Raw genomic sequence first — 26,869 nt, 5'->3', positions numbered from 1 at the left:
CTACTTTGACCTTCCTACAGTAAAGTTATCCCATGAATAAATGATGGAATATGTTCTTTCAGATCTGTTAGGGTGTTAACACCCAAAGTCAGAAAGTCAACATGTACTTCTGGACCACAAACATTTTTCAATTTCCCAGGTAACGATCCCCCAAACCCCTCCCCTCTTCTAACTAGCTGATTCCTGGTTTCCAAGTACAGTTTTAAGAAGCCGGCCTCCTTATCCCCTGCTGCCTGTCCATGGCTTACACAAAGCCTTTGTAGAAGCTCTAGCTGCTGAATATTTGATGAGAAACATATGGCTGAACCACAGAATCCGTGACTGCTATTCAAAGACGAACGCAGCCCAAAGAAGTACCTCGGCAGCATTTCCGACTCATTCATTTGGGAAGAGTGTTTGCCAGGCACTTGTTTTTATGAAAAAGTAGACAGCCCAGCCTGCATCCATGCTTGGGCTTCCTGATAATCCCACTGTCGGTGGGCCTGGCAGTAAATAAGCAGTGAAGTCTCACCTATTGCTCAGTCCACCAGCAAGTAATTGCCAAACAAAGAACAAGTGCATGGAGTTAACACATCACCAAGGCCAAGAAGGCTCCTGCCCTGTAACAGAAGCACATTTGCTTGGATGTCTAAGCTGCCTGTCCTCACCTCGCCATCAGCCACTTCTTCCACTCCCTCTCTCAGTGTTCTTAACCACCTGACCTCTTTCTCACTCTCAGTATATGATAACGCACTTATGGATCGTTTACAACCACTTCGTTCTGCAAGGCAAGCATGCTTCAAGAAGACATGAGTAGGGAGGGACTCACAAGACTGACAACTTGCATCGTGTTTTCCTTGCTAATAAAAGCATTGTATTTCTCTGGACCCTGGGTGGTAGAGGAACTTCCACAACAAATCTGAGGAAGTTGTAAGGATGGGAAATTTGTTTTGAGGGAAGCAGGGCTCATCTTGCTCTAAAAGTTGTCCTTGGCCTTCAATATCCTGCTTTTTTTTCTGCAGGGCCATTGCTTGCCAACCTACAGGACTCCTTCCTATGGAAATAAACTAGAATTCAGCATTCTCGGCCAGGGCCCATGTGCAGAGCACAAACTGGTCCCTCAGCCTGGGCAGCCCATTACCCTGTGTGCATCCCCCAGTACTGCCTTTGTGTCTTTACTTGACTTGGGTGGATCTTGGGATGGTTGTTCTTGCTTTCAGATGACAGGCAGTGAACATAGAAGTGGCTCTTGGATGGTTACCTCCAGTCATGGGCATAGAACCTGAGACAGAGATCTGCAAGAAGGTGATTGATTAGGGGAAATAATCAGGACCAATAGGGAGGGGTGGGGCAAGGGGGGAATTGGGAGAGGTGAGGGTGCAGGGGTGCCGGCTGATCCCATAAGATGCTCTGGAGCAGATATGATCCTGCAGAGATGTGCCAGAACAAGGCAAAGTGGCAGGGCCTTTCAACTCCTTGCAATGACCAGTCTTTGAAAACAGATGACCCTCCCTGTTCACACCGAGATACTACTGTGCCAAGTGGCATTGCGTTGTAAAAGAGCGGTCTTCATTCCGCAGCTGCCCTTAGACTTAAGGGAATCACAATGAAATGGCAAAGTGTTTGGTGTTTGAGGGTGCCACACCCTGAACCCCCTCATAAAGGGGTTAACTCACCAGGTGGCAGGGAGAAGAAGGAGGAAGCTATCTTGATGACTTGGAACACTCCAGAGCACACGTGCTTGCACACACTCAGCACACACGCTCCATCCTCCTGCCAGCCCTGAGACTCTGGGAAGGGGCTCTGGGCCAGGGCATATTATACCCCTTTCTGGGGACACCAGGCTTGGAGAGCGTGAGGACAGCCATAAGCCACTAGCACCATAGTCATGCACTGACTCTTAAAGCTTAACCTCACCTTCTCCAGACTGCCTGGAGAAAGGGTTAGCAGCTCTGCATATGCAAATATGCAGAGCTGTCACAAGTCGAAAGGCAGAGAATAAGTTTAGGCAAAAGTAATTACAAAAAAAATAAATAGAGGGAAGTGGGGTGAAGGGGAGGGAGGGACTGGGGAGGGAAGAAGGGAGGAAGGGAAGGAGGGAAGCAGGGAAGGAGGGCTAAATGGTTCTAAGATTCCAAGGACCAGCCTTACCATTATTTGTGGCTTTTATGACAAGTTGATTGCCTGGCACACTTTGGGCACTCAATAGTGCTTGTTTCCTCAGTAGACAAAAAAGAATGCATATTTTGCCTCAATATTCTCAGCGTACTTATTTCTCTAGCCTGCTTAATGCTGAAGAAATATACTTTAAAAAGTGGTTTAAAGTAAGTAATTATTGACTTATCTGTCTTTAGGTGAGTCACTGGGCATACATAATTTCTACATATGTCTTTACTCTATATTAATTTTATAATAAAGCACAGTAGAATGAGGGAGAAGTCTATGTAAAGAACTGATTTCTCTTAGAAGCTTTCATGCATTGAATCCATGGTAAGACTTGTTCGTTTCCGGAATCATTCATTAACCCCTTTGTGTTTCTCAGTCTCCCGATAGTCTCTCTCTCACAAGGATGTTGTAAGGATGCAACGTGCTACTGCTTCCTGGCATATGGCAAGCACTACATACGTAACCTATTTATTTTTCTTATAATTGATAATTACCACTGTTTGAAACTTTAATGAAAATTACAGTCCCAAAAGGTCCTTTCGCATGAATCCACACAAATACAAATGGGCGTGTTTAAGAGAAACAGTTACTCATGAAGGAAATTCCATAGTCTCTAACAAAAAAAATCAATCAGAAATTAGTCTTTTCCAGACATTGATCAGCTTCAAAAACTGAAATAAACTGACTCAAAATACATTCCCCAGGCAAGTCAAATAAAATTGAACACTTTGAAAGGGGAAATAAATTTTAAAAGTAGTACAGGGCTACAATTTCCATCTTTAGAGCTCTTTCTCCACGCTTTCAGCACCTACCACACATTTAGGTATCTGAGAAAGCACCTTCCAATCAGCAGGAATATTCTGTCCAGGAAAAGAGCCTAGGGCTCGGCAAATGAGGAAACCTGGACTCTGAGAATTTTGAGCAAATCTAGCAGAGTTAGATTCATACCCTGAGGACAAAGGGTAAAACCTTTGTCATTCACATCATGGGTAGTACCATGGCAAAGCAGATACCAGTAAATGTTTGTCAATGAATAACCAGAGGAATAGTAATTTGAAGTGCTGATCGGCAAATAGATACTAATTTGAGTAAACTTAATGTTGAATTGTCATGACACACAGCACTGAAATAAAAGGTCAAGTCACACTGCAGATTTGGATTATCAGAGCCAAATAAAGCAAAAAGTTTGGCACTTCTGGAATCCTTTCCTTAGTAATATAATAATATATCCCAATGGCCCTAGGCTGAGAATTAGATGTACTGCTTGAAACTTTCTCTATCTGACTGAATAGAGTATGCCAAATTTAAAGCAACACTGGAATATTACATTTGCACTGTCCCCAAAAAGAGCAGATAAAATATCTTAAAAGATCTAAAATTAATTTATTCAAAAATTCAAGAAATGAGCATCTAATTATTTTTATTAGCATTCCTTGTGGCAATAATCTGATATGGATAGTAAAACACATACCTAAAAATTTACTCAATTAAATATTTTCTTGTCTTTTGCTTTATGACATAATAAAACATAGTAATAATAAACCTAATGGTATAAAGACCAAGAGTGTTTTTAACAAAAACCAGATGCAAGCTATTTTATATATCTGCTACTATTTCCTCTCTGACGTCTAAACATGTCTTTACAAGTTACAGACCTCTTTGCCTAATCGTGGAGGCAAATGGAGCAGCATTTTTCTTTTCTCACGGTGCCTCTCTTGATTCTGGCCAAGTAGGTAAGAAGCTCGGGATAAAGTGATTTCACGCACACATACACACACACACTGTGATTTGCACAACTTTCTCTTGAACTAGGACACATGTTCAGAGCTACGTAGAATAAAATACCTTCTTCTTTTCTATCATCTTTAGAATAACTTTGGCAATAGCTGACAAAAGTTAACTCAGCCTACTAAAACTTTCACTTTCTTACCATTCTCACCAACGCACTTTCTAATTCTGTCCCCATAAAGGTTGGAAGGGATCCCCTATAACCAAAATAGTACATTCTTAATAATAATTAAGTGTAAACACAAGTAAACATGTATCAGGGAAACTACTACCTTGACCAAAAGAATAAAGCAAAGATTATTGGAAAACAACAATCTTTGTTTTTCCCAGCAAGAAGGAGAAACTTGTCCACAAAAACCCATACTGAAAAATAGGTCAAGGCCAAAACTTGAAGACATGGGAAGGGTGACAGCAGTTTTGTTGTCAATCCTTCTGCAATCTTTCCAGTCTCAGCACAAACAGGGTCCATGCTCTGTGTTTCACTTACTCTAGGAGGAACTGACCACTGTCATTTAGCAATGAGGGCTTAATAAACATTCACAATAGGTACCAAGAGTTCTTTTTTTCACCCACCACTGGGAGTCAATGTTCTCATGAAGTACAATGGTGCAGTCCAACCTTAGAGTCAACATTTCAGAAATAAGGTTCTGCCGAATAGTATGAGTCTTGGGGCGAAAAAAGACAACTCAGAACTTAGCCTAGTTCTTTCAGTCTTTGCAAAACAATCACCTCTGTATCCCTCAGATTTTGTGTGCTTGTGTACGTATGTAACTTAACAACTTCCTGTATGAAATGCTTTGAAGATAATGCCTCTGAGATATTGTTATTGTGGGGTAATGATGAATGCTGTCCAGCAAGTGTGGTGGTCTTATAGTTTTGGCCAATTCTGTCTCAACTAGTGCCCAGTGAGAAAATGACTATCTGCAAAAAAAAGTGGATTAGACTCTCCTCTTCATTACTGCCTAAGAGAAAACCCACCACAAAGTTCACTTGTTGGCCTAGCTAAGCAACCCGACCGAAGCAATTTCCAGCAAATGGCAAACATCATACTGTAGGTAGATGTGCACCTCTCTCTCATCTCAGACTAGAGTGATTATATCAGAACTATCATTATTGAGAGCACATGGAAGGATGTAGAAGCAGCAGAAGACCTCAACAAACCAATTATGAGGAAAGAGATTGAAACAGTCATCATAAACCACCCAAAACTGAAAAGCCCAGGACCAGATGGCTTTGCAGGTAAATTCTACCAATCATTCAAAGACGACCAAATACCACTCTTGTTCAAGCTCTTCCAAACAAAAATGAACAGGATGGGAGGATATAAAACTCTCTTTTGAAATCAACTGGAAAAGACTCAGGACTCAAGTACTGACAGAATCAAAAACTAAGAATGTTCACATGGCACGGTGGATGACATGAGCACACGCTGACCCCCATCTTTGTCAGAAGAGCTGCATGGACACAGGGAGTCGGCTAGGGGAAGCAGGGCAGCAGATGGAAAACAGGCAACCAGGCTGGCCACAACGCGTCTCACTAATTTAATTTCCCACCAATTCTTTAATAGGAGGAAAGAACATTAATATTAATACCTCATGGTATATAGTATTCCTAGTTCTGAAGGGCATTTATTCTCTAGTTACCATTATAAAAAAACCTTTTATTTCAATTCAGAATGGCGGTTCTGCCTTTTCAATAATCCTTTTTCTGTGTTGCTAATTCATGAGTTTGTGTATAGAGTGCTTGGCACATGGGAAATGTGACATAAAAGTTGGTTATTTTTATTATAACTCACATCCTCAGCTAAAGACCCACCCCCAGGGTCTCTGGTCTCACCAAGCGGGCACTGACTGATCATCATCATCAAGATTCAGGCGTAAATCTAATTAATCAATACTTCCTTCGCACGCTCCCTTCTCATCTGGGTATCTCATTTCATAACAGCATGCCAGATCACAGATGTCCTTCTGGAAATATTTGCATTTATTCCATGTGTGCCTGTTGGGTCCTATCGTATCAACACTGCTGCTTTCCTTCTAGTAAACCTGAAACCTCTTCATGCATGATGAGGAATGGCTTTCTGACTTTTTTATTTTTAATACTAAATACCCTGGTTTAGTTTTTTTCCCCTAAAATTGATATGACTAATTTGATCACCTGCTTTTCCCCCATTAAACTTTGTCTCTGAATGCTATGAAAATCAGACCCACCTTAAAAGGACAATGGGGGAAGTGGACTTGGCCCATTGGATAGGGCGTCCATCTACCACATGGGAGGTCCACGGTTCAAACCCCGGGCCTCCTTGACCTGTGTGGAGTTGGCCCATGCTCAGTGCTGATGTGCGCAAGGAGTGCCGTGCCACGCAGGGGTTTCTCCCGCTTAGGGGAGCCCCACGTGCAAGGAGTGCGGCCCGTAAGGAAAGCTGTCCAGCACAAAAGAAAGTGCAGCCTGCCCAGGAATGGTGCCGCACACACGGAGAGCTGACACAACAAGATGATGCAACAACAACAACAAAGAAACACAGATTCCCAGTGCCGCTGATAAGGATAGAAGTGGTCACAGAAGAACACACTGTGAATGGGCACAGAAGGCAGACAACTGGGCGTGGGAAGGGGTGGGGGGGCGAGCGAGGAGAGAGAAATAAATAAAAAATAAATCTTAAAAAAAAAAAAAAAGAACAGTGGTTTGACAACCTTGAGCCTATTTCAGGCAAACTCTTAAGGAAATTTCAAAAGAGCACTTCAGATGAGTTCAGAGAAATGGCAGGAAAGCTCAAATAAGGTTACGGCTTCCAAAGGCAAGGACTTTGAAAAATCTACCACTCCATATAATGAGTAAGAGGCAACATGTTCATGAGAGTACTTTAGCGAAGAATTATGCTTCCATCACTTTTGTAGCGTCCACAAAACCAAGCAGGGTATTTGTGTGCAGGGTAGTCTTTCAATTAACATTTGTTGAAAGCAATGAGCAGTCACACTTCATGTGGTGTATTTTCTATACAACATACACACTCCATCCATCCGAACCAATGCATTAAAATAGCTCCAGTAAGTATCTTATTAGCTCTTCCTCTCTAGACCCTCAGGCACAGAGCCTGTTCATTCATCAGCCACCACGTATTCATTAACTGGCCCTTTCCCTCTTCCCTAACAAGTCCCCAGAGGATTTAGTTCCACATAGGGAACAAGTCCAAACAACAAAGAGGTTAAGAGCCTGCTGTGGGAGCCAGGTAGCCTGAATTCAAATACTGGCCTGTCCATGCTGCGTCTGTTGTGTCCTATGACTCCATAGGAGCCTTCCAGGAACTCAGTCTTGACCTGTGATTTTTTTATAATAGTTTTTTAAATAATAACCACGTTAAAAGTTGTTGTAAGAATTCAATTAGTTAATGCATGTCAATAACAACATGTACATAGCTGGCAGTGTCACAGGCTGTCTATCAATAGGTAACTGAGTCAAAATGTTACTTAACAAGAAATCAGAAATATCTGTATCTACGAGTAGAACATTATAAAGCTTGGCAATCACAGAGTTCTCAGCTAAAGACTGGCTAAAGTCATACAAAAGAGAATGACTCTGAAGTTCAAAGTAATAAGTCATAACGTCATGTATCAAAATGATATTAATAAAATAATAACAGCTAATTTTATTGTGTACTTGCTGTGGCCTTCTTCCAGATCTCATACATTTAAATACTTACGGTCTATACAAAAGAAAGACAAGTCTTCTACCAATAGATACATGTCCTCAAGATATCAGAAGGTAAAAAAAAACAAAACTATGTGGATCTGGTTAAAGAAATTAATGTCTTATCAATTTGGACTATGAGGGCCACCTGAAGTTAATTATATATTAGACAAGAAATGGAATGGAATGTATTCTCAATTCTGAATGTAAAACACACTGTTATCAAACAGCAAGAAAAGATTAATTTCCCTTAGTACAATATTTTGTGCTTTAATAAAATGTCCATCATTGTAAGTGAAAGTAGTAAATATTTTTAACAACAGTGTTATTTTCTTCAATTACTCCTGCTCCTGTGATCCTAATCAAATCTAAAAATATGAAAATCCCATAGCCTATATATCTTAAGCTTCTGTTTGCAGAGGCCTATTCCATGCAATAACCTATTCTCTGAGGTTTGCTATTATGGAATTGAGGTAAGCAGAGGACTATTGCTGTGTTCATAAATTCTTCTAGAACTCTATATTCTGGAACTGTATTCATTCATTTGTTCATCCATTCATCCCCTAAATATCTCCAGTACACCAGGGACTCATCTGGATCTGGGGAAAACAGCGGAAAGCAAGACAGCGAAATCCTTGCCTATTTGAAGTTTACATAGTAAGGGGAAAACACAGAATAAAATAAAGGTATTAAAATGGGAAACTCTGTATGACATGTTTCAGGTGAGGTCCTAAAACAATGAGGGGCAAAGTCATTGCTGGAAAACATTTCCTTGTACGCCACTGAAAGCAATGGCAAAGAACATTTGCTTTCAACCTGTGGCTCCTCACCCTGGAGGGTACCAAAGCTTTACTGCTACAGAAACAGAGAGAGCTGGCTATGGTGGGGAGAATGCCAAGCCTGGTGAGAAGGATTTCAATGAGATCCTAAGAAAAGAGGTTGGCTGCAGTGGTCTGGGCTAGCAAAGATGAAGGCATTGGTGAGGGTCATAACTGCATGCTGTGGGTGCTTATTTCCCAGGCCATGAGTGTGTGCATCTGGGTGTGAGAGATACACACACAAGGACGGAGAGAGGAAAGAGAGAGAGAATCAACCCCCTGCAGCCAACTTAAAGGCACTTTGCCAAGAAAGGAACATCAGAGCAGAGGACAGTAGAGACCAAAAGAGGCTTCGGTCAGCAATGGGCAGCCCTGGCAGGGTCCCTCCAGACACCTACAAACTCAGGGAGCCTTGTCCTAGCTCAGAAAGTAGTGGGGGAGAGGCAGAGGCACAGGGGCTCTTTTCCCACATCAGTTTCCATAGAAGTTGGCCAAGAGTAGAGCAGGGAAGCAGCTCTCCTTTAAATGACATTGGCAGCTTTACATTTGACATAGAGGGAAGGCTGCACCGAGAGAACAGAAGATATTGGCAGTGCAGAGTGCTCAGAATCCATCCCGGGACCGGGGAAGATCCACCACACAGAAGAGGTTTGTCAAGAAAAATCATGGGGGAAATGGAATTTCTTCATGGTTGTGATCTTCAAGTCCAGCCCTGGCTATTCATTGGCTGTGCAAATAATTTCAGATAGTTTTAGAACTATGGAAAATAAAATCACTTCACAGGATAAAAAATTTTTAAATGTGAATGGGGGTCAGGCAGTTATTTCATTTAAGAAGATACTGGAATTCCTTTCCTAGGTGATGACATCGAGATGAATCTGAATTATGAGAAACAGCCACCCATTTGAAATGAGGGAAGAAAACTCTAGGCAGAGGGAACTCCAGGCAGTTGTAAAATTAACTACGCTCATTTCACAACTAATAATGCCTACTATTTGTGCAATAACTTTATATTTTGTTTAAAATCCATACGTGTTCATTAGATCCCCACAAAGCCTAATAACCCCAGAGAACAGTGATCTCCACTTATAAAGGAGAAAAACTTGGCCCAAAGAATCAAGGTCAAGGTCATGTAAGTTGTAGGCACTGGCTCCAAGCCACAGGGTGCCTGAGCAGCAGCAACCTGGCAAGATTTGGTTGCACTTGGCTCTCAGTGTTGAGGCACCTGCTGCCACTAAGCCTCACCCTCGCCATAGCTCTTTTCTGATACCTGAATTCCCAAGTCTTTCAATGACATGGGTCTTCCCCTCTGATCCAAGGTTGGAAATGATGGTTCCTCCCTAAAACCAGGAGCCAAGGTGGAGTCACAGGGCAGGAGGTTTGCCAGGAGGGCTCTCGGCAGCCACACTCATGAGGACCTATAGCAAAAGGGATTCTGCAGAAGGAGCAGTGCAGTGTGACTCCTTCTCTCTGACTCTCATATGTGCTTGAGTCTCCTTTGTGGTCTGAACAACTGATGGATAGGCCTCACTGTGGTTCTAGCAACTTCCAGATGGCCCTTGTTTCTGAGTGCTCTCAATACCACCTGTTCTTGGGTTCCCTCCAGCCCCAGGACAGGACTGGCTCCCTGCTTTGCTGATATCTACTTTGCTTCAACATTCCTTTTGACTTCTTAGCTCTAGGTTCTCTCTATTAAATTTCCATTTTTAAAAATGCCAATAGTGATTCCTGGTTTCTGACAGGACCCCGACTGATACAATCCTACAGAAAAAAATTACACATCTGGAGATCAGAAATAGAAAAAAAAAAAGAATTCTAAAATCCTAGAATTATAAAAGGATTACAAAGTCATGTATATGAACCCCCTATCTTTTTTTTTAACATTTATTTATTTATTTTATTTCTCTCCCCACCCCCCGCCCCAGTTGTCTGTTTTCTGTGTCTATCTGCTGCATGTTCTTCTTTGTCTGCTTCTGTCGTTGTCAGTGGCACGGGAATCTGTTTCTTTTTGTTGCATCATCTTGTTGTGTCAGCTCTCCGTGTGTGCGGCGCCATTCCTGGGCGGCTCTCCTTATGGGGCGCACTCCTTGCGTGTGGGGTTCCCCTACACGGGACACCGCTGCATGGCATGGCACTCCTTGCGCACATCAGCACTGCATATGAGTTAGCTCCACATGGGTCAAGGAGACCCAGGGTTTAAATTGCGGACCTCCCATGTGGTAGATGGACGCCCTAACTGCTGGGCCAAGTCCACTTGCCTGAACCCCCTATCTTTTGACAAATTTTTTAACAATATGTTATTATAAAGTGATCTAATTCCTGTTAATCCTTTCTTTATTACTCTTAGATGGTCACAATGGCAGGAAGGTGGATTTTAGTTTAATGAAAGAAATAATTATCTAATGATACCACTGATTTCACTGGGGGACAGTGAGCTCTCTGATTCCATAAGTACTGAAGAAGTAACCATGCAACCCACCAACACAGATATTGTAGAAGGAGTTCCACCACCAACAGTGGCTGGAATTCCAGGGTAATTGATTTATGAGTTACAGCACACTGAGAATATGCTTATAGCTCCTGAAATCTCTTCCAGCTCTAGAATTCTGTGATTCTATAAGCCTCAGCCTTCACCTTTCAGACAATACTCAAAAGTAAGGTAAGTGGGGAGGCAGATGTAGCTCAAGTGATTGGGTTCCCATCTACCATATAGGAGGCCCAGGGTTCAATGCCCAGGGCCTCCTGGTGAAATCAAGCTGGCCTGCATGACAAGCTGGCCCATATGGAGTGCTGGTCTGTGCAGTATGCTGGCCCATGCAGAGTACTGCCCTGCGTAGGAGTGTTGCCCTACACAGGAGTGCTGGCCCACATGGAGAGCTGGCACAGCAAGATGATGCAACAAAAGGAGACACAGAGGAGAGATAATAAAGACACATCTGATCAGGGAGCAGAGGTGGCACAAGAGAATGATCACCTCTTTTCTACTCCAGAAGGTTCCAGGATCAGTTCCTAGAGCCACCTAATGAGAATACAAGTAGACACAAAAGAACACGCAGCAAATGGACACAGAGAGCAGACAATGGAGGGAGGGGGAGAAATAAATAAATAAATATTTTTTTAAAAAAGAAGAGAGAAAAAGGTGCCATCCTTGGTTTGCCCTTTAAAAAAAGACAAAAAATAAGGTAAATGTATTGAGCATTGAAAACAATTCACGTCACCCTAATTTTTCAAAGCAAAACACAAAACTTGATGATGTTTCTACATAAAACTGTCAATCATCCTCCTTCATCTATGGCATGAGAGTCTAAGGCCATACAACCAAAATTCTGCTTATTCATAGTCTTGGGGAAGAAATCACTAATACTCAGACATTCTTTGTTGTACTGCTGACATTGAACTTGAAATAAGCTGACATCTCTAGTCTAAGCAATAACAGTGGAAGGCATGGAATTTTACATTTAGGACTACATCATGAACCATGCCATGAAACAATGCCCTCTAAGTTATGGCACTAAAATTCTCCACATACTGGGCACCTCTAGGGACTGATGCTGGAGGACCTTTCCTAGGAAAAAAATGCAACAGACCAAATGAAGCACAGAGAACTTGCACTTGCAGTTCAGAAAGCGTTCAGAGAGAGTTCCCATTATCTTCACATGGTCGCAGCTATACCCACAGGGGTCCATTGGTCCCTTCCACTTTATCTTTAGGCATTCAAATCCCCTTACTGATGCAGGCACAAATGACTGCCCGAGAAGGAAGTTCTTTCAGTTTGCCAATGTATGTTCTTATCAACTTGCCAGACATTTGTATGGACACAGATTTGAAAGTCCAAGTCTATCTGACCTTGAGTCACCCTGAAAAAACCACACTTCTCTTCTTTTGTGTCAGTCTTGCAAATGTCTACTCTATGTCAGCTTTGACAACCTTAGGACCACCCTTCACCAGATATACCTAAAGTCAGATATTGCAAAACACAGACTTAGAAATTCTAATTCTTCCAAGTTCAGAAAAAAAATGTGATATCTTTCCTATAGTCTCTATATAATTACATAGACGAACAAACAAATATATGAGGTTGTACTGCATATCAGCCATGCTTCTTGGCACTGAAAAACCAAAGGAAAGAGGAAAATAAATAATAATGGGAGTTCCAGGAAGATGGTGTTTAAGAAGATAGGCAGAGCTCAACTCTCTCTCAAAAAAAAAAAACAAACAAACAATGGAGAAAGGGCAAAACCTCCCCAAGGGAGCGCTTTGGGGATCTAAAGAACAGGAAGGTGCTGTGCATCACCCAGGAGGGACTGACACAGATAAAGAAGCCAAAGGAAAACCGTAAGTCACTTGCCCCTGTGGTTGGAAATAGCCTTGGTAAAACCATTGGCTCACTGCAGCCACCTGAGTGGGAGCGGTGTTCCCTGGGAAGAAGGGTCTGCCTTTTCAGTGAGTTTTGCCAGCGGAGTCCCTTTGAATCTCAAAAGAGACCCCAGCCAGCATTGAGGTGACCCCAGGGAGAGGGAAGGGGCATCTGATCAGGCAGGCTGTCATACTCTGCAGCCATGGAAGAGAGAGGAATTAGGTCAGTAAAGGGGCAGAGACAGGTGCCTAACCAACTCAGCTCTGGCAAACTGTTAGAAGCCCAATTGGCCTGAGGAAACGAGGTCAGGAAGGTCCAGATAAGCTTTCAGAAGTCTGCTTAACCTGTGAATCCCATGTAGCTCAGTGGAGGAATTTCTGCCTCACATATATGAGGTCCCTGGTTCAAATCCTGCTGCCTCCTAAAAAGGGATCCACCAGGTTATCAAGCACTTAACCTATACATTGTGACAGGGACTCTATCGACATGTTGTTTTTATTCTTTTAGATCTTCTTGGATCTGTTATTTTTTATTTTTCTGGGTTGTTTTTAGCTGTTGTTTCATTTGTTGTTTGATGTCTTTCCCCATTCTTTGTTTCTTTTTTCTTTTCTTTATTTTTTCTACCTATTTTATTTCTTTTCTTTCTTTTATTTTTCAATCTTCTATCTTTTGATGCTTTTCTTTCATTCCACCTCTTCTTGTTTGGCCCTCATTTTTTATGTCTCTCTCTCTCTCTCACTCTCTCCTCCTCTCTTTTTTCTTTTCCTCTCTTCTCATCTTTCTGGTCTTTTAATTCAGTCTATTTTTTTTCCTCTATTTTGTTTTTTGTTTCATTTTTCCCCTTCCACCTTTTTATTCTTATTCCTTTGTATAATCTTATGATTTTTTACTCATATTATTTATTTTCATAGCTCTTGGTTACTCTTCGACCTTTTAAAATTATTACTGTTCTTTGGAAAAGAAACCAGCAAGATGGTGGTGGAGTAAGGGGCTCCTAGAGTCAGCTCCTACTATAGGGCAGTTAGCAAACACCCAGAGCTCTCTGGATCTAGCTAAAGCAACTGTCTGGGGGCTCCAGGAGACCAGAAGAGCATCCTGCAACATCCTTGGGGGAGTGGAAGGAGGAGACTGTGTGTGTGCAGAGAAGACTTGTAAGCAGAGTCCAAGCCCTGGATGCAGGTGCCCATCCTCCACTGGAGGCTGGAGGCACAAGCCGACTGAGGAACTGTTCCGTGGCTGGAAGTGAAAGCTCCACTTACCAAAAATGGAGGAGGAAGAGACAGGTGGGCACCAATTTCAGCTATGATGAGGAAATTCAGTGGGCTACAGTATGATCGTGAGAACGGCTAAGGTTTGAGACTGTCCAAGTCAGGAAAAGGCCGGAAGCCGCCATCTTAACTCCCACCTGGCACAAGGGGAAGCGGAGTGGACTGAGAATCCTAGTGCTGGTGGAGACCAGCTTCTTTCCATCCAGATCATATAGCAGGTCTAGCCTAGGCCCTAGTGCCACCTCCAGGAAGGAGGAAAGCTGCAGGGACCTGCGCCAGCGTCTCCGGGAAATTATCGGCCAAGCCGCGGAAGCCGGTGATTGTCTTACTCTGGTGGGAACTTTGGCTGGCATTGACTGAAAATCAGAAGTCTACCAGGGTAACTGAGGCTATCTTAGGACCCACAATGCATGGATTGCTGCCCACACCTGCAGCTCCATCCCTGCCCCAGGTAGGGGAGAAAGGGATGTGAAGCTTCATCAGTCTCTCTGGGCAACTACAGTCTAGGCCTGCACATAGATTATTCCACACAGCTATGCCTCTGTCCCTACCCCTGGCAAAGGAGAAAGTTGGAAGAAGCTTTCATTGGTCCCTGGTGCAATGAGGGTAGCTTGAGCCTCCACAGCTTACAGCACCAACTACATGCTTGGCTCCTACTGCATAACCAGCAAGGGAGAAATGATAGGAAGCCCTAAACTAAAGAGAAAAACTGCACCCAGAATAAATACTCTAGTAAGCCAGATGCGAAGACACCAACAAAAAATAACAATCCACACCAAGAATCAGGAAGCTATGGCTTAGTTAAAGGAACAAGATAAGCCTCCAGATGACATAAAGGAGTTAAGACAACTAATTATAGATGTTCATACAAATCTCCTTAATAAATTCAATGAGATGGCTAAAGAGATAAAGGATATTAAGAAGACATTGGATGAGCACAAAGAAGAATTTGAAAGCATACATAGAAAAATAGCAGATCTTATGGGAATGAAAGGTGCAATCAATGAAATTTAAAGCACATTGGAATCATATAATAGCAGATTTGAGGAGGCAGAAGGAAGGATGAGTGACCTTGAAGAAATGGCCTCTGAAAGTGAACATACTAAAGAAATGAAGAAAAGAATGGAAAAAATTGAACAAGGTCTCAGGGGAAAAAATGACAACAAAAGGCCTGCAAACATATGTGTCATGGGTGTTCCAGAGGGAGAAGAGAAGGGAAAAGAGGCAGAAGGAATATTTAAAGAAATAATGGTAGAAAATTTCCCAACCCTATTGAAGGACATAGATATCTCTGTCCAAGAAGCACAATGTACTCCCATCCAAAAAAAATCCAAATAGATCAACTCCAAGACACATACTCATCAGAATGCCAAAGGCCAAAGACAAAGAGAGAATTCTGCGAGCAGCAAGAGAAAAGCAATGCATAACATATAAGAGATATCCAATAAGATTAAGTGATGATTTCTCACAAGAAACCATGGAGGCAAGAAGACAGGGGTCTGATATATTTAAGATACTACAAGAGAAAAACTTCCAGCCAAGAATCTTATGTTCAGCAAGACTGTCTTTCAAAAATGAGGGTGAAATTAGAATATTCATAGATAAACAGAAACTGAGAGAATTTCTAAGCAAGAGATCAGATTTTTAGGAAATACTACAGGGTGTGCTAGAGCCTAAAAAGAAAAGACAGGAGAGAGAGGCCTGGAAGAGAGTCTAAAAATGAAGATTATATCAATAAAAGTAACTAAAAGTATCAAAAGATTGGTGAAAATAAAATATGACAGCTAAAATTCAAATAGTCAGGAATAAACTTAACCAATGATGTAAAGCACTTGTATTCAGAACACTGCAACTCAGCGTTAAAACAATCAAAAAAGTCCTAAATAACTGGAAGAACATTCCACGCTCATGGATTGGAATAACAAATATCATTAAGATGTCAATTCTACTCAAATTGATATACAGATTTAATGCCATCCTGATAAAAAAAACCTAGAAAAAAATGAAAACACAATCATTAATTTATTTGGAAGGGTATGGAGTCCTGAATAGCTAGAAACATCATAAAAAGGAAAAGTGAACCCTTATGTCCAGACTTTAAATCCTAATACCTACTGATAGTGGTAAAAACAACATGGTACTGGCCTAAAGACAGACACAATAGACCAATGGAACCAAATGGAAATAGATCCTCACAGGTATGGTCAAGTGATTTTTGACTAGTCTGTCAAACTCACACTGCTCAGGCAGAACAATCCATTTAACAAATGATGTTGAAATAATTGGACATCCATAGCTGAAAGGAGGAAAAAGGACCCCTATCTCACACCTTATCCAAAAACTAACTCAAAATGGATCAAAAAACTAAAAATAAAAGCAAGAACCATAAAACTTCCAAAATAAATTACTGGAAAATATCTTCAAGACCTGGTGGTAGGTAGTGGATTCTTAAAGGAGATAAGAGAAGGACTGAGTAGCCTACTGATGTTTAATGTATGTAGAAGTTTTAATTAGCTTTACTGTACAATTGTGGAAATGAATAGAGTGGATGGTAACACACAGTGAGTAACAGCTAGTTTATAAATGAGGATGTGACTGAAAATGGTAGTCTAGTTATGTAAATGTCAATTGACAGAATGCTTGAGAATAATCTAGGAACTGGATAGCACAGTAAACCAAGAGGAGGATAAGAATTGTGGTTGATGGTACAGATCCAAGTGTCCTTTGTGAGCTAGAACAAATATATATCACTTCTGCAGGATGTTGGGAATGTGGAGAAGCATGGGAAAAATACAGCTGGGGTGACCTATGGACTGTAATAATAATATAATATTTTTGCATCTATGCAAAAGATGTCATGTGTTCATGCTGAGGCAGTATGGAAAATGTAAGCCAAATTTATACTACGGACATGGCAATAATCAGATGATGTTATTCTATCTGTAGCAAATGACACACCTCATTGTGCTGTGTTGATGGAGGGGTGTTGTTTGGGAATTCTGCACATGTGTATGATTGTTTTATAAGTTTACAACTTCTATCATAAAAAATATATTTAAAAAATAATAATAGGGTGGGTTGGGGGGAAAACACACCAAATGTAAGAAAAGAAGTACAATTAGTAGTAAGATTTTGAGTGTTCTTTCATAGTTTGTAAGAAATGTCTCATGACAATGCAAAGTGTTGGTGGAGGGTTGATGTATGGGACTCCTGTATGATGTTATGCATGTTTGCTTTGTAAGTTCACAACTTTGACTATACACTTAATTATTTATGTATGTTCATATATAAATGATATAAAAATAATAATCAGATTGGTTGGGGAAAAATACTTTGTTTAGTAGTAATATTTTGACAATGCTCTTTAATCATTAGTTAAAAAGGTTTAAAAACAATGCAAGTTATTGGTGGTGGGTGAGATGTTATATATGTTTGTTTGAAGTTATATATTTTTTGTAAGTTCGCAACTATTATACATTTATTGTTTATGTATGTTTATGTATGAATGATACATTTCAATATTTTTTTAAAAATTACTGTTTTTTTCTTCATATCTCTTTCCTTTTCTCTGGTCCTAAGGGAACACAGTCAACTGCAAGGATATAGAATAAGAGGAATGAAATGTCAAAAGGAAACTCACCACACACACATACACAACAACAAAATAAAATCCTAGAGTAGAAAGAGTAGATAACCAACCTAATAATCCTATAAGGATAAACAGATGCCCTAACACCAACAAAAAATTACAAGCCATAATAAGAAACAGGAAAGCACAGCTCAGTCTAATAAAAAAAATAAAAAACTGGAGTAAATGCAAAACATGGAAAAACTAATTGGAGATGACCAAACAAATATCATGAATCAACTTAATGAAGTGAAGGAAGAGGTGAAGGATATTGAGAAGACACTGGAGGAATATACTGAAGAAGTTGTAAACATACATATAAAGATAACAGGTCTGATGGTGATGAATGGCATAACACAAGAAATCAAAAATATACTGGAGGGAAGTGGATTTGGTTCAATGGATAGAGCATCTGCCTACCACAAGGGAGGTCCAGTGTTCAAACTCGGGGCCTCCTGACCCATGTGATGAGCTGGCCCACAAGCAGTGCGGATATGTGTGAAGAGTGCTGTGCCACACAGGGGTGTCCCCCGCATAGGGGAACCTCACGCACAAGGAGTTTCCCTGTAAGGAGAGCCACCCAGCACAAAAAAATGCAGCCTGCCCAGGAATGGCACCACACACACAGAGAGCTGACACAACAAGATGATGCAACAAAAAGAGACACAGATTCCCTGTGCTGCTGACAAGAATACATGTGGACACAGAAGAACACACAGCAAATGGACACAGAAAGCAGACAAACTTGGGGGTGAAGGGGGAAGGGGAGAGAAATAAATAAAAAAGAAATCTTAAATATATATATATATATATAGGAAGCACATAATAGCAGATTTGACAGGCAGAGGAAAGAAGCAGTGATGTCAAAGACAGTACATCTGAAATCAGACAGATAGTACAACAGAGAGATAAAGAGATAGGAAAAAACCTAGCAGGGATTTAGGAATTTGAATGTGAACATGAAATACACAAACATATGCATAATAGGCATCCCAGAGGGAGAAGAAAAGGGAAAGGGAACAGAAGGGCTGTTGCAGGAAATAATGGCTGAAATTTCCCAACTCTTTTGAGGGACATGGAACTAAATGTCCAGGAAGTACAGTGCACCCAAAATGGTATGTCATAACAGGCCTACTCAAGATGTGTACTTATCAAATTGTCAAACACTCAAGACAAAGAATACTGAAAACAAGAAGAGAAAAGAGGTCAATCATGTACAAGGGAATCTCAATAAGATTAAGTACTGATTTTTCATCTGAAATCATGGAGGCAAGAAGACAATCATATGACATAGTTAAGGTGCTAAAAGAAAAAATTTCCAGCCAAGAATTCTCTATCCAGCAAAGCTAGTATTAAAAAATGAGAGAGTTAAAAATATTCACAGATAAACAATAATTAAGAGAGTTTGTTGGTAAGAAAGCTGCCCTTCAAAAAATACTAAAGGGAATTCTGCAGGTTGAAAGGAAAAAACAGGAGAGAGAGAATTGGAGGAGAGGGTAAGAATAACGAAAAAGATAAAAAGGGAAATAAAACAACATATGGCATACATAAACCTAAAGAAAATATGCTAGTATAAGTAATTCCTTGACAGTAATAACACTGAATGTTAATGGCTTAAACTCTCCAATTAAAAGACACAGACTGGCAGAATGGATAAGGAAATATGACCTATCTATATGCTGTCTACAAGAAACTCACCTTAGACCCAGGGACACAAGGAGGTTAAAAGTGAATGGTTGGAAAACAATTTTGCATGCAAACGATAACCAGAAAGGTCAGTTGTAGCTATACTAATATGGGACAAATTATACATTAAATGTGAAACTATTTAAGAGACAAAGAAGGACACTATATATTAATAAAAAGGATAATCTATCAAGAAGAAAGAACAGTCATAACCATGTGTGCACCTAACCAGAGTGTCTAAAATACATGAGGCAAACATTGGAAAAACTAAGTGAAGAAAAAGATGCCTCTATAATTATAGTGGGGGACTTTAATACACCATTATTTCCATTAGAATACTGAGTAAGAAGATCATTAAAGAAGCAGAGACCTTGAATAGTATTTTAGAGGATCCAGACTTAATAGACATATACAGAAAATTAAAACCAAATACAGCAGGTTGTTCATTCTTCTCGAGCACACATGGATCATTCTCCAGGATACAGCACATGCTAGACCATAGAACAACTCAACAAATTCAGAAAGATTGAAATTATACAAAGAAATTTCTCTGACCACAATGGAATGAAGCTGGAAACCAATAAGGGACAGAGAACCAGATTAGGCACAAAGATAAGGGAGTTAAACAACACACTCTTAGACAATCAGTGGGTTAAGGAGGAAATTGCAAAAGAAATCAGTAACTACCTTGAAATGAATAAAAATGACAGCACAGTAATTCAAAAATTACAAGATGCAGCAAAAGCATGCTGAGAAAGAAATTTATAGCCATTAATGTTTACATTAAAAAGAAGAAAGAGGTAAAATCAAAGACCTACTGCACACCTGGAGGAATTAAAGAAAAATAAATTAATCTCACAGCAAATAGAAAGAAATAACAAAGATAAGAGCAGAGGTAAATGAATTGAAAATGAGAAAACAGTAGAAAAAAATTAACAAAACCAAAAGATGGTTCTTTGAAAAGATTAAAAGAATTGACAAACCCTTACATAGACTAACAAAGAAAAAAAGAGAGAAGATGCAAATACATAAAATAAGAAATGACGGGGATATCACCACTGACCTCATAGAAATAAAGAGTATCATAAGAAGACACTTTGAAAAATTGCATGCCAACAAGATGGATAATTTAAATGAAATGGACAAATTTCTAGAAACACACAAGCAGCCTGCACTGATGAAAGAAGAAACTGATGAACTCAAGAGACCAATCACTAGTAATGAGATTGAATCTGTCACAAAACCTCCCAACTAAAAGAGCCCAGGACCAGATGGCTTCACATGTAAATTCTACCAATCATTCCAGAAAGCACTAACACCAATCCTGCTTAAACAGGATTGTTTAAAGAGGGAATATTGCCTAACTCATTTTATGATGCCAACATCACTGTATAATCAAAGCCACACAGGAAAGCTATAGACCAATCTCTACAGGTGCATAGACTCCTCAACAAACCACTGGCTAATTGTATTCAACAAAACATGAAATTAATTATACACCATGACCAAGTGGATTTCATCCCTGGTAAGCAAAGATGGTTCAACATAAGACAATCCATCAATGTAATACACCCCATTTAGAGAGTGAAAGAAAAAAAATCACATGCTCATCTCTATGAATGCAGAAAAAGCATTTGACAAAATACAGCACCCTTTCCAGATAAAAACACTTCAAAAGATAGGAATAGAAGGTAACTTCCTCAACATGATAGAAGAGTATGTATGAAAAACCCAGAGCTAGCATCATATTCAATGGTAAACTGCTAAATGCTTTCCCTGTAAGATCTGGAACAGGAAAAGGATACTCACTGTCATCACTCTTATTTAACATTGTAATAGAAATACTTGTTCCAGCACTTAGGCAAGGAAAAGATATAACAGGCATCCAAACTGGAAAGGAAGAAGTGAAAATTTAACTATTTACAAATGACATGATCCTATACATAGAATGCCTTGAGAAATCCACAACAAATGTAGAGCTGATAAATAAATTGAGTAAAATAGCTGTACATAAGATCAACACTCATAAATCAGTAGCATTTCTGTACACCAATAATGAGCAATCTGAGGAATAAATCAAGCAAAACATTCCATTTACAATGGCAATTAAAAGAATCAAACACCTAGGAATAAACCTAACTAAAGATGTAAAGGACTTGTACACAGAAAACTATAGAACATTGTTAAAGGAAATCAAAGAAGACCAAAATAAATGGTAAAATATTCCCTGTTTATGGACTGGAAAACTAAACCTCATTAACATGTCTGTCCTACACAAATTGACTTACAGATTTAATGCAATTGCAATAAAAATTACAACAGTTGTTTTTACTGAATTGGGAAAGCTAATTATGAAATTTATTTGGAACAGCAAGGGGTCCCATATAGCCAAAGATATATTGAAAAAATAAAACGAAATTGGAGGAATCATATTGCCTGACTTTAAAACATACTACAAAGCTACAGGGATCAAAACTGCATTGTATTGGCATAAGGACAGACATACTGACCAGTGGAACAGAACTGAGGGTTCTGATATAGATCCTCACATATACAGTCAACTGATATTCACCAAGGCCACTAAGTCCACTCAACTGGGAGAGAATGCCCTCTTCAACAAATGGTGCTTAGAGAACAGGATATCCATATCCAAAAGAATAAGAGAAGAACACTATCTCATACTCTACACAAAAATTGTGGCTCAAAGATGTACATATAAGAGCCAAGACCATAAAATTCCTGGAAAATAATGTAGGGAAGGATCTATGAGATTTTGTAGTACAAAATGGTTTCATAAACTTTACACCCAAAGTATGAGCAAGAAATAAAAAAATAAATAAATGGTACCTCTTCAAAATTAAAACTTTTGTGCTTTGAAGGAGTTTGTCACAAAAGGGAAAAGAGAGCCTACTCAATGGGAGAAAATATTTGGGAACCATCTATCCAATAGGGGCCTAATATCCAGCATATATAAAGAAATCCTACATTTAGAAAATAGAAAATTAAAAAAAAAACAAAAACAGACAACCATTTAAAAAATGGGCAAGTTTTGAATATACTCTTCTCCAAAGAAGAAATACAAATGACTAAAAACCACATGAACAGATGCTCAAAATCATTAGCTATTAGGGAAATGCAAATCAAAACTACAATGAGATACCTCCCATTAGACTGGCAGCTATTAAAAGAAACAGAGGACTACAAGTGGTGGAGAGGCTGTGGTGGAAAGGGAACACTTATCCCCTGTGGTGGGAATGTAGAATGGTACAGCCTTTCTGGAGGACAGTTTGGCCGTTCCTCAGGAAGCTAACTATAGAACTGCCATATGGTCCAGCAATCCCACTGCTGAGTATATAGCCAGAAAAATTGAAAGCAGGGACCCTAACATATATATGCACACCAATGTTCATAATGGCATTATTCACTATTGCCAAAAGTTAAAAGCAACCCAAATATCCATCAAAAGATGAATGGATAAGCAAACTGTGGTATACATATACAATGGAATACTATTCAGCTATAAGAAGGAATGTAGTATTAACACACAGGATAACATGGATGAATCTTGAAGACCTTATGTTGAGTGAAGCAAGCCAGGCACTGAAGGACAAACATTACATGACCTCACTGATCTAACTTATGCAAACTGAGCTGACTCACAGGGCTTGAGTCTGGAAGGTAGGTTTATAGGAGACAGAAAGGGAGTAGAGGATGGTGAGCTGATGCCCATGTGGGCAAAATCTATGATCAGTGAAAGGTTGTAATTTTGCAGTGGATGAGCGTGACAGTGGTTCAGTGATGTGATTGCTTTTGTGGGTGCTGGTCTGTGAGGGGAAGCAGGTTGGGAGGGTTGGTTTGAACTATCCATGGAACTGTGAGGAGGGTCGGGGGAAGAAACAGGTGAACTCTAGGGCTTTGCAGGTCTGTGGTTAAGTCCACCATGTTGGAAATGCTCTTTTGGCAAATATGGCAAGGGTGGTTACTGATGTATGGTGTTGGATGTGACAGCATATGCGGGACAAGGAGCAACTGGGGCAGGTTTCAATGGAATATGTAAGTGTTCATCTTGTCATAGTGTGCTATATTAGTGGGCAGAGACCCACACAATAAACAAAAAAATATCAAACTCCCATTCTGGGGTGTCCTGTTATATTCTCAATTAGAGGGAAAAGAATACCTCAAGAACATATAAAGTAATCTGATGAAAGAAAACAGACCATATGGCAAACCCTCAATATTATTGCAAATAACTATGAATCTTATTCTTCAAAAATTGAAACTTAGTGGTTCTGAGGATAGGGGAAGGGAAGAATAGAATAGATGGAAGGTAGGGCATTTTTAGGTCATTAAAATTGTTCAGCATGATCTTGCAATAATGGATACAGGCCACTTCAAATTTCATCAAATCTTATAAAAATGTACAATCCAAAATGTAAACCATAATGTAAACCATTGGCCATTGTTAGTAGCAAGTCTTCAATATTTATACATCAACTGTAACAAATATACCATACACATGTGTAAAATATTGATAGAAGAGAGGGGAAAAAAGGGAAGGGCATTGGGTATATATTCTGTATATGACTTTTCTGTATCTTAAAGCTTCTTTGAAGATAAAATGAAAAAAATAAGACACTGGGGAATATATGGAAGAAAATGTCACTGTACATACAAGACAACAGATCTTATAGTGAAGAAAGACACAATGTCTAACAATTTACTTTTTAATTTTTTTATTATTTCAAATTTTTAAAAAATATTGTATTTTGTTGGTTATTTCTAAAAGTACTATTTCATTTTCTTATGAATTTTATTTGGTTATTTTGTTGGCTTCATTTCTGAAGAGGTTTTGGATCACAGAAGTGTCACAACTGTGGCAGGGGAGGATCACTGGTGTAGGGTGTCAGTAATGGGGGGATGTATGGGAAGGGGTTCACCTGGGGTATGTGTCTAAGGCATATTAATATGTTCAAGCATTCATGGGGCACTGTCTTGGTGGGTAGAGATCCACATAATAACCAAAAGAATATTAAATTCCCATCCTGGGGAGTTTTGATACTTCCTCTAACAAGACAGCAAGAATCTCCTGAGTGCAAGGGCAGGATCTCATGAAGGAAGACAGAGCATTATGCCAGGCTCTTACTATTGATGATTGTACTTATGAATCTTTTCTTGTGAAATTGAAAGTTAACTTAATATTATATACTGCCTAAGAGTTACCTCCTGAAAGTCTCCATGTTGTTCAACTGTGGTCTCTCTCTAAGCTGAACTCAGCATATAAATGTACTACCTCCCCATCAGCATGGTACATGACTCCCAGGGATGAGCCTCCCTGGCATTAAGGCATTATTACCAAGTGCCAATTAGCAATGCATCTGGAAAAAGACCTTGACCAAAAGGGGGAAATGGTAAATACAAATGAATTTTTATGAGTAAGAGATTTCAAAGTGAGTCAGGAGGTCATTCCTGAAGTTACACTTATGCAAGTCTTAGCAGGATCTCATTGACTGCCAAAGTAAACAGTGCTTCAAATAGTAGGGACTCCTGAGGGTTCTAGAGATATCCAGAAACTATAAGCAAGGAAAACAGCTCAGAAATTCAGCATCCTGTCAGTGGGCCTTACTTGGAAATTTATGCTCTCCAGTGTAACAGAGTTAGATTCATTTATAGGTTTTCTACACATGATTTCCCCTGATAGCTCAGTCCAGTTCTGGGGTATGAACCAAGGGCCCATTGTTTGCACTTGAGTTGAGCCTCCTTCCAAGCCCTACCAAGACTGAGACAGCCTGACAAGGGAGCAGGGCTGGGTAGTTTGGGAAGAAGGAAAAAGTCAGTAGTGTTCACCTACATAGGAAGGGGGAAATGACAGTGACCTGATTTCCAAATAAAAACAATAATGGGCACACCTCAACATAAAAGCAATAGATAATTCCAATGAACAGGTAAAGGCACTCATTTTTAAGACATCCAATAAACAAAGAAATAAATTCACAAGCCAGACCGTGTCTCCTAATCAGAGCTTCCAAACATACTGTCACCATGCTTTGGTATGCTTTCATGTTCTTGTGGCAAAGGAGGAGGAATCTACATTTTTGCAGACCACAGCTGATATGTGATCATGTGATGGCTGGAATCCAGCTTTCAGTCCAGTTCTCCTGATCAGTGACTTAGAAATGTAAGACACTTGCCTGCCTCTTCTTCACTGGTCATTATCTTCATCCCAGCAATCCAATATGTAAATGCACATACCTATATTGTCACATCATCTGCCTTATCTGAGTAACAATCCTTGGAATTACTCTTAACTAGCCAAATCATTCCAGACACACTGGCAGGCAGAGTGGTAAAGACTTCATAGGGAATGTAAAAGGGAAAAAGTAGCTGTGTAAGTGACAAAGCCAGGTATTTCCAATAAGTTGCAGTTGGCTACCCTTGACCAGCCCTGCCACAGATACCTTTCCTCCCATTAGATAAAGGCAAATCCAGGAAGCTCAGCAAAACACATCCAGACTGCATAACTCTGGTAAGGAATAGTAAATGTCTCTTACCTTGCATTGTTGCTTTTGTTGGTTCTGAGAACAGGGGAATGAGCAAGAGGTAGATAAGGTAGACAAATGAGAGCCCATTGTATCGGAAAGCACATGCTGTAATTGGGAAGAGAAGAGAAGGAGGATATCATTAACAATGGCACATCAACAGAATCAGGAATACACAAGGGCTTTGGGGGGATGGTGTAATATATGGGTCAAATGACATCACTGCCTAAATAGCCATATCAATCGCAAAGTAATAATTGAGCACTTATGCTATTCATCACTATGCTGAGAATGTTGAGAAATGAGGATTTAAAATACATGGTCTCTGCTCTTAAAATCTCACCGGACCCAGCAATCTCACTTCTTGAGATATACCCAAAGAATCGAAAGCAGGGACTTGGACAGATTTGTACACCAATGTTTTTAGAAGCATTATTCACATTAGCCAAAAGGTGGAAGCAACCCAAATACTCATCAACAGGTGAATGGATACACAAATATGGTATATACACACTAGGGAATGCTATTCAGCTCTAAAAAGGAATGAAGTGCTGGTACATGCTACAACATGGATGAACCTTAAAGACATCATGTTGGGTGAAAGAAGCCCTGCACAAAAGGTCAGATATTATATGACTTGCTTATAAGAAATAGCCAGGAGAAGCAAATTTCATAGAGACAGATAAGAGGTGATAACTTACCAGGGGCTGGCAGGAAGGAGGGCAGGGAAGAGGGATGTATGGCTTAATGGAAGCAGAGCCTCTGTTTGAGATTATGAAAAAATAGGGGTAATAGATATTGGTGACAGAGTGCATACTGTAACTGTGATTACTACTGAATTGTATAGTTAAGAGTAGTTACAATGGGAAATAATGAGTTGTTAGACAGTAACTACAATAAAACGATTTTTAAAAATTCTCACCAGGAAGGCAAAACCGATGTACCTGAGTGAAGGC

At 39.9% G+C, this 26,869-nt stretch overlaps 1 protein-coding gene across 1 annotated transcript in view; it reads right to left on the bottom strand.

Moving 5' to 3' along the window:
• Nucleotides 1–26,869, bottom strand: part of PIEZO2 (piezo type mechanosensitive ion channel component 2) — a 504,324-nt gene that overhangs the window by 378,149 nt on the left and 99,306 nt on the right. The window contains exon 2 of the mRNA XM_071208436.1: nt 25,926–26,021. Coding sequence (XP_071064537.1) covers nt 25,926–26,021 — 96 coding nt within the window. The remainder of the gene's footprint in view (nt 1–25,925; nt 26,022–26,869) is intronic.

The sequence above is a fragment of the Dasypus novemcinctus genome, chromosome 16 (genome assembly GCF_030445035.2).
Source record: "Dasypus novemcinctus isolate mDasNov1 chromosome 16, mDasNov1.1.hap2, whole genome shotgun sequence".
Taxonomy (NCBI): Eukaryota; Metazoa; Chordata; class Mammalia; order Cingulata; family Dasypodidae; genus Dasypus; species Dasypus novemcinctus.
This window is presented reverse-complemented; position numbering and strand designations above follow the sequence as displayed.